Source organism: Arachis duranensis, chromosome 10 (genome assembly GCF_000817695.3).
Source record: "Arachis duranensis cultivar V14167 chromosome 10, aradu.V14167.gnm2.J7QH, whole genome shotgun sequence".
Classification (NCBI taxonomy): domain Eukaryota; kingdom Viridiplantae; phylum Streptophyta; class Magnoliopsida; order Fabales; family Fabaceae; genus Arachis; species Arachis duranensis.
In genome coordinates, this window is record NC_029781.3 from 90,867,801 (window position 1) to 90,876,799 (window position 8,999).

The 8,999-nt window shown below is 34.5% G+C and overlaps 2 protein-coding genes across 3 annotated transcripts; both read right to left on the reverse strand.

Moving 5' to 3' along the window:
* Positions 1-344: 344 nt before the first annotated feature.
* LOC107470815 (transcription factor MYB3R-1) lies at positions 345-6,407 on the reverse strand. 2 transcript variants are annotated; one of them, XM_016090238.3, is made up of 12 exons: positions 6,221-6,407; positions 5,625-5,818; positions 5,257-5,311; positions 4,993-5,050; positions 4,581-4,675; positions 4,346-4,449; positions 4,056-4,184; positions 2,144-3,848; positions 1,796-2,067; positions 1,371-1,485; positions 1,052-1,285; positions 345-768 (listed from the first exon to the last, which is right to left on the reverse strand). In XM_016090238.3, the coding sequence occupies exons 2-12, from the start codon at positions 5,699-5,701 to the stop codon at positions 652-654; spliced, it is 2,961 nt and encodes a 986-aa protein (XP_015945724.1). In that variant the 5' UTR covers positions 5,702-5,818; positions 6,221-6,407; the 3' UTR covers positions 345-651. The 2 variants fall into 2 exon arrangements, with proteins under 2 accessions (XP_015945724.1, XP_015945723.1); XM_016090237.3 differs by having other exon boundaries at positions 5,625-5,823.
* On the reverse strand, positions 5,783-8,654 carry LOC107470808 (putative inactive methylesterase 20). Its single transcript, XM_052255686.1, has 4 exons — positions 8,252-8,654; positions 7,725-7,865; positions 6,226-6,316; positions 5,783-5,823 (listed from the first exon to the last, which is right to left on the reverse strand). Exons 1-4 carry the CDS (start codon positions 8,621-8,623, stop codon positions 5,783-5,785), a joined length of 645 nt encoding a protein of 214 aa, XP_052111646.1. The 5' UTR covers positions 8,624-8,654.
* Positions 8,655-8,999: the final 345 nt, after the last annotated feature.

Genomic DNA, 8,999 nt, shown 5'->3' on the forward strand with positions numbered 1-8,999 from the left:
AGTTGAGTTATACACTTTAATTTAATACCGTAAAGTATTTTGGATGTATTTAAAATTTGAGTTTGAGTATTTTTTATCACTTTACTATCTCATTAGAGATTTTCCCTTGTGTCATTTTGTTACCGACAAGTTTTTGGCGTTGATTGCGATAGAAGGTGCGCTGACTAACTATTCAGCTAATTGAATCTGAACCTTTTGATTTTGAATATAGCAGTTGGTATTCCCAACACCGGTTAATGGGTCTCCGCGGGATGACAGTGAGTTTAATGTAAAGGCTTGAGGTTATGAATTCCTCCGTTTGTACATTTATATACACCAAGTCACCAACTAATCATTACTCATAATTAGAGTATAATATCAACAGCTATGATTCAGCAAATTCAAATTGTACGAAAATCCTGCCTAAGTTCAACAGTCAACACATCGAAGCTGTAGAAATGTCTAAATCTTGCCACTGAATAGGTGATATCATCACGAACTGATATGGAATATTTCTTACAATTCAAGTCTTGTTCACTGTAAAAACTAAATAACTAAAAAAGAAAGAGAAAAAGAAATCCTAAAAAATTGCATGCTATGTATAAAAAATAAACTCAAACATGAATAGCAAAGCAACCGGAGACTTGCTTTGGCAATAACACAATTGAATAGCTATCTACAATCCTTCAAATATGACGACGGACTTTCTAAGATCATGCTTGATGATTTGCTGCTGTCACCCTTGCCTGGTGATCCGCATTCACTGAAGTCAAGTATGCGTCGCTCCACCTGTAAACAAATAAGTTCTAGGTGAGCAAGCTACTGAAAAAAAAAACAAAAATAAAACAAAAAAACAAAAGAAACTAGAAATCTGAAAGTATATAGTGAGCAGCATCCTTGTATTTACTTTATACACATGAAAGAATAACATCTATTCAATTCGGTTAAAACAGCACAAGAACCAAAGTTGTTGCTTTTCTCTTGCCAAGTTCCATCAAGTAATATAAGAGATCGCAGTTGGTTTTGGAAAAAGCTTGAATATGGAAGAAGGGCAGAGGAACCCAGCTCTTACCAAAGCTTTTGAAGTCAATTGAGAATGGTTCCCATGCTGCTTCTGTGGATCATTATTTTCCTTGTTCTCATCCCTGTTGTTTCTAGATGCATCTTTTGGTAACGCCTTAGGAGTTTCATTTTCCAAAATTTCATGAGCATTGGCATATTGAGCAGCAGTTTGTTCGCTAACCTGTTTCATCAACCCAATTGCATCATAGCTTCTATCACATGGGCTCATGAATATCCCAAAATCCTGAAACATTATTTTGCAGTAGTTAGTAGAGTGGGAAATTCAAATCCACTTCAAGAAAGTAATTATCCAACAGAATCAACAATACCTCAATTGTAATTTCGGTATCAATCCTGGGGCTAGACAAAAATGTATTTATGAACCAAGGAGATTTCCACGGTGAAGGTGATTCAAGGCTTCTCCTAAAAGGTGTTTCATTAAATCTAAAATCAAACAAGCAGTCAGTCAGAAACAGTGCAACAATTGCCATCAAACTAATAAAATAATAAATTGTTTATTAAAAAAGTTGAGCATTTAACTGCTTTAAAATGACAGAAGTGTTTTTGAAAGCAGTGGTTTAAAGAATCAACACTGTTAACACAGGCCAAAATGAGGAACCTGACCTCATCCTAGGTTTCAATATCAAAACAACCAAATATATCAGCATCATCACTTTGATGAGACCAAATTAAAAGAATAAATAGATGTCTAAACTGATTCTAGAAACAGTAACAGTATTGTTAAGAGTATTACATGCTGGATGTTTCAAACCCTCCATCTTTTCCTGTTTGATCACCCAAGTTTTCTACGGCGGCTGTTGAACAAACAGATTGTACACATGTAAGAGCAATTGAAACTCTCTCATTCTCCTTCACACGAATACAAGGAGACTTAACACTTGAGCATGCATGTTTATTTGTTCTAGCACTTAATACTATGTCTGATTTCACACCAACTTGCTTAGGAGAATTCAACAGCAAGTTATTCGGATCACGGTCAACCAAGACTCCAGAATGTTGTTGCACCTGGCAAATAAAATAACAAGGGTGATAAGTAAATGTTTTCAAATTCAGGAAAGTAATTAAAGAGGATCATACTTACAATCTCAACGGTAGTGTTAACATCATCGTTCCTCTTAGAATCAACATCGAGAGCTCGTTGCTCGGTCTTATCCAGAAAATCACTAGCATCTTTATCATTTACTGATTTATTGTCGTCCAGCATTGGTGGTTCATTTTTCTTGTCTACTTGTTCCATTTCAGAAGATGGCCCAAGATTTTCCTTCAATGGAGATGGAGAAAGTGGATCTGCTTTCTGAGTCTCACTGTCATCAAACATGACATCCAGTCGGGAAAAGTTTTTTATCAAGTTGGATGTCTCAAGTTTCTTGTCAAGTCTCTTATCTGATAGAGGAGACAAAAAATCACGGTGTCGTTTCTTTAATATTGATGGTGTACCTGTGAAGGTTTTAGCAGCACTTTTCAACAAAGCATCCGGGCTTTTATCATGACGAGGTGAGTCCCATAACCTAAAGGGAGTCAGACAGTTCATAGAGGACATCATAAACTGGCGAATACCAAGGGGACTAAATTCTTGCTGCATATCACTGCCAGATTGTACAAGATCACAGCTGAAGAAAGGAATATCCGAACTAGGAAAACGGGGAGGTTCATAACATAAAGCTCCTGTGTCTTCCTGTTCTGCATGCCCATTCGGCTTTTCCATGATAGAATGGTCAGTTTTTTTAGTATCTGGTCCACAGCCAAAACTATTTACAGGGATCAATTTTGAAGTGTCATTCACTATATCAGATTCCTCTTGCATTTCTGCACTACATATACCATAAATAGAAGAAGCACTGGCTAAGTCATTAGCATAAACATCGTGTGCTCTGGAGACAAACTGCTGATCCTCAGGCTGAAGTAAATGTTTTGTTTCTGAAGTACACTGCAATCTACCATCATTAGCAGTAGGTACTGAGGCAGATGGCAAAGACGACTCGTGAAGAATGGAAGTGCACCCAGACAAGTCAACCATATGTACACCTTTATTATAGTCCACAGAAGAAGGGCCGTCATCACTTATTGCCTCTGAAAATAAAACTCTGCAACATTCATCATCAGATATCAACATGTGCTCTCGTAGCGAGTCCATAGCAGTAGGTCTTATGGATGTCGAAACAGCTAGCTCTACAGAAGTCTGAAATGGAGCATCGGCCATATCATGGCCTTCACTGTGAGCATGAACCATACACTCATTTTGCAACTGTGTGGATTCCTGCACAAAACCCAGTGAGGAAATATTGGGCAAGGAAAGCAAATTATGATGGCAATCCCCGGCTGCTGGATTTACAGGTTCTTGTGAGTAATTTTGCTCAATGAATTGAGAGGAGGAAGTCACTTGGCGAGGCATCTCTGGGATAGATATAGTGATGTCGTCCAGAGAAACATAATATGGCTCTGAACAAGAAGCTTGACTAGGACTATACCCCTTTCCAGGACCATATTCTTCGTTTCCTCTGTATTCCTCTCTGTATTGTAAAACATTGCTCATCTCTTTGGCAGATGGAAACTGTGTGGCATTAGCTGACTCCTGGCTACATTGTGAAACTTCCTCTCCTTCAGTCCCCCTATGACCAGCTTCATCTCCACTAGACTGCAACTTTGAAGAGGTTGAGGCCATGGGTTGATTGGGATTTCCAACAAGCGGTACATTTGATAACGGAGTAATCAAGCCTGACGCCAAGTAAGAATCCAATTTCTTTTTTACAGAACTGTTCCAGTGGTTTTTTATGGCATTGTCTGTCCTGTACCCACAGAAAAACACAAGTACATTACAAATCTGCTTACCTATATAAACTGAAGAACGATGAAGCTAACCTATTCAAGGAACTCTGAAGCCATACTACCCAAGTCTATGCCACTGACTCCACAATGAAGTGGAAATTTGGGAGCGTGCCCCCTTTTCAACCTTCTCCCTACTTCGGGGCAAATTTCATTATTATTGTTATTACCTTCCAGGTAAGAACTTTGTTAGTTCTGCCCATTTATTTCCATAAATTTGATGAGCACGTATTAGAGCCAACTCCTCTTCCTGTGTCCATGCTTCCTTGTTTATTGAAGGATTAAGATGATTATGCCACCTAATGAAAGATTTTAAAAAATTACCAATAAATATTAATGACATTGCTCCAAATCCTTCAATTTGAATTATAAAGATACCCAACATTATTTATTTTGGACAATAAAACTCTAATCGTACTTGTCTTGTAGAAAATACTATTTATACATCAAGTAATCATACCTTTCTCGACATTGCTTACCAATACGTCCAGGTAAACTCTGAGCAATAGTAGACCACTTTTTAGGCCCATATTGATTCACTAATTCGATAATTATTTCATCTTCCTGTTTACATTCATATTCATTAGTATTGTTAATATTAGATAAATACCTAAGCAGAAAACTTATACAATCTATATCATAAACAACTTCAGAAACAAAATAATAACAGAATAGAAATGGGAAGTAGAGGTTACCTCTTTAGACCATGGACCTTTGACAAGATCTGGATTTAGGACTTTCTGCCATCTATGCAGGCACTGGACATCAGTTCTATCCTTGAAACACTCAGCTACAGAGATAACGAAAGCAATTCAAACATTGAATAATCAAGTTGCACACAAAATGGGAGACGTGAAAGTGAATGAGTGAAACTACCAAACTGCTATGAGACCTAAAATAAAAATTATTTAAAAAAAAAAGGCAAAAGCAAAGATTTTTCTTTTCATTTAAATCTGCACAATTAGGTCTATTAAGGTCCAACTGAAGAACCCTGCTTAATAGACTTAATTGGACAATTTATTATTACCCTAGTGGACGACCGGATGCCAGTTGAAGTGGGTCAACAAAATGTTCTTAAAACATACTCAATGATACAAAAAATATTACCTATTTTTTTCCAATTCTTTCCTTTAAAACGCTGAACAGCTTTACGCAAAATCTCATCCTGCAAAACCAAAATCCATTATATTGAGTTCATAATTTAATTCATACATCTGTAGATATAACTATCAATAAATTTTAAAGTCCAAGATATAAAACCAAAAGAACTGAAATCCTAAACGCATACACATAATATGAAAGTAGCAAATATTTATATGAATATGATTTATATAAAAGGTAACCAGAATTTGAAATAGTAATCAAATTTACCTCTTCGGCAGTCCATTGTCCTTTTGTAGAACGCCTTGTAGGACCAGTCGTCCTCCTACAAACACACAATTTATTGGGAGAGAAAGATTAAGTTCACTTCCTCTGAGAGAAATAAATCCTTACTATGGTTAACTGCAAGGAAAGAACTATAGGAAAAGAGGAAACACGAAGGGTGATGAATGAGCTTCAAAGATAGTCAAGTTAATTGTTAAAAGGCTTTCAGCTAAGCACTAGCAGGGAAATGTCCTATAGCTGCTAGAGAGATACAGAAGAAGCACACTAACCTTTATACAAAAGGGTAATTATTAGATAACAAGAACAAGTGCAGTTTAAAAAATGAAGTAAAACATGAATGATCTGAAAATTACCCGTGCAATGCTCTAATTCTCTGAACACCATCAACTACACCATTTGGTGCAGCAATGATTTCCCTGTCACCTTCCATAGTTTGTTGGCAGATAAGAAAAATACCACACCCCAATTCCCACTCGATTATAATTCTCTTTGCACTTGGCTCCCCAGATCATTATAGTCCCGCCCTTAAACATGAATCAGTATGAATCTGAGCTGAAACAAAACACAGAAATCACAATAATTTTCCATCAAACCAAACAATTCAACCAAGAATATTGAAATCTTCAACAAATTGCAGCTTCTAATTATATCATGAGCCTTCCCCGACTTGCATCACGCAACAATGCAGCATTTACCTAACCACCCACCAGCTTAATTACACAACTGAGCACTCAAATCGAACTCAATGAAGCTCAATTGAAACTTTCAATTTCAAGAAAGCTCAAGTTATCAACTTTTTCCCCCTTTTTACAACGAGACTAATTATTTCTATTCAAGTCAAACTTGAACGAAAACTGAGGAGCCAGTGTCAAATACAAAGCCAACGCAGATTTAATAGTGACTACGAATTTTGAATGAACGAAATCCAAATCGACCGTTAGATACTCACAGTACATTGCTTCAGAATGCGAGTGCGAGAAACGACTAATAACGCGATCGAAACGGCGCGCATCTGAAGATCCAAACGGGGATTGCGAAGAGAGATCTACGGATGCAGATTTTGGAAGAAGATTTTAGAGAGAGAAACAGAGTGAGCGAGTCAATGGAAGACAATCCAAACAATTTTTTTCATTCAAACATAAAGGGGCGGGTCTATTTGGGTTTTCAAACCCTATCGGTTAAATGTCGAGCATGTTTGTGATTTCAACGGTGGAGATTTTGACACGTAGGAGTATAAGTTGTGTTCCTGTTCTTCGTATGAAGCGTGCCGTCTTTTTACCGTCTTTTTAAAAAAAAAAAACTCAACGGGCAACTTATTTTATTGTCCAATTTTTGTGCTATTTTGGAAAGAGTCCCTCTCTTTCTCTTTATTTCTTCAAATGTCCACCACAGATAACAGCGTTTTTAGTTGAGTTATTTAATGTTACATAATTTGATGTTTCCCTTCTACCTTCCGAGAGGAAAAAGGTGCAAAATTTTAAATTTTTTTTATTGGCTTGTACAGTTGTACTACTTAAGAGAAAAGAAAAAGCAAAAGTACTAATAAGAATAATAATTCTAATCTCAAATAAATGGGATTTTTATTTTTATAAATAAAATAATTATAATAATTATCGAAAAAATAATTTAAAAATTATTTATCAAAATAAATACTTTTCTCTTATTTCGTTTATACTTTAAACGAGATAAGACAAGTAAACGTGACACATGTATATCTTGTTTAAAGTGTAAACGAGATTCATGTATTTTTAAAAAAAATTGAAAACAATAAAAAATATTAATAATATCAATAATCTAAACTTTTAGCATGTAATTAGTACATAAAAAGGTTAGTAGAAGAGATAAAAATTAAAATATGAGAAGCGTAAAGTTGATGCACGATAAATAAAACACAAAAAGATGAAATAACTGTTTGCCAATTGTTAGGAGAAGTTGATGGAGATAGTGGGAAGAGAATTGAAACGGTTACCTACTATCACCATCAACCTCTCTTAACAATTGGTAAACGGTTATCTCATCTTTTTGTGTTTTATTTATCGTGCATCAAATTTCACACTTTCCATCTTTTAATTTTTAGAAGTGGTATTTATTCTCATCATAGAACTTTACTTGAACAAGTACGAATGTTTTATTTTTCAAATTTAAATCAATGCAATTGAATCATAATTTAATCTAAAATTTTGTATGTACTCTTTTTAGTACTAATTCAATTTAATCTCTTCTACCAACTTTTTTATGTACTAATTACATGCTAAAAATTTGGATTATTGATATTATAATATTTATTATTATTTTCAAAAAAAAATTTTAAAAAATACATGTATCTCATTTTTACATGTAAAATCATTTCGTAAACGAGATAAGAGATATTTATTTCGATAAATATTTTTTAAATTATTTATTTCGGTAATTATTATAATTAATTTATTTATTAAAATAAAAAATCCACATACCTTAGGTGGACACAGTTGGTATAAATTGGATGCTAAGTGTTGGGGCCCAAATATCATACACCCATTGGGCTTACTAGTATTTTTGGCATCCTCATCAAACATGATCTTCGAGTCCATGGTAGAATATACTTTTTCCCTGTGCTGAGAATTTCGCCAACCAACTCAATTAATTAGATATCACTTATAAGCACATCCATAAAGCATTTGTAAATTGGGAAATTCATATATTCTCATAATTTATTCTATGAAATTAAGGTTAGTTTCATCGATGATGATGATGATGATCAAATGAATGAATGAAGGAATTGTTAAATAATTATTAGAGTAAAGTGACAAATAAACTTTAAAGATTTACGCTTTGGACAGATTAGTTTCTGAAGAAAAAAGAAAACTAATAAAGTCAACAACAGACATGGATACACTAACTTGTTCATGTTTATTATGAAAGATTTTTAGTATTTTTTTTTTAGAGATTAATCGATCAGAAATATAAATTTTGATGATTTATTTATCACTTTAATTATTACCTGTTGGATACGAGTCATAAAGGTTGGATCTTGAGAAGAAGGCATGAAAGAAGCTACAAAGACAGCAGCTGCAATCTTATTTGGGAACATTTCCATGGCCATGGAAATGCAGATACCGCCCAAGCTGTGACCCACCAATATAACTCTCTCCTCTGACTCTGACGGCAGAGACTCCAGCAACTCCATCAATGGCTCCACATATTCGGTTATGGAAGCCAGCTTTTGAACCTTCTTTGGATGGATCCCGGAGGCAGCCATGTCCAGAGCTGTCACTCTGTGACCACCTGATTTCAACAAAGCAGATACCTTATACCAACACCACGCGCCATGGCAGGCACCATGAACCAGCACAAAATGCTTCTTGTTTTCCATAGCTAGTACCTAGCTACCCTCTCTTGCCTAATCATTTTTCTTTGTTAACACTTAACACTACTCTTCCACCTTTTAAATATTTATTAAAAAATTATATCGTTGATAAGTATAAAAATATATTTTTTGTTTATGAAATTTGTCTAAACTTTTAAAAATAGGTCTAAATTTTATTTTGTTTTAATTATCTCAAAAATTTTTATTTGTATAAAATATATCCATGAAAACTAAATTTTGATCTTATATCTAACAATAATACATGATAAATAATATTTAATTTGCTTATGTTAAAAGTTGTTTTTATAAAATTATTCTTGAATTAGTCATATCTTTTTAAAAAATTAGTCGTTAAGAGTAAATTTAATGCAAATAAAATTTT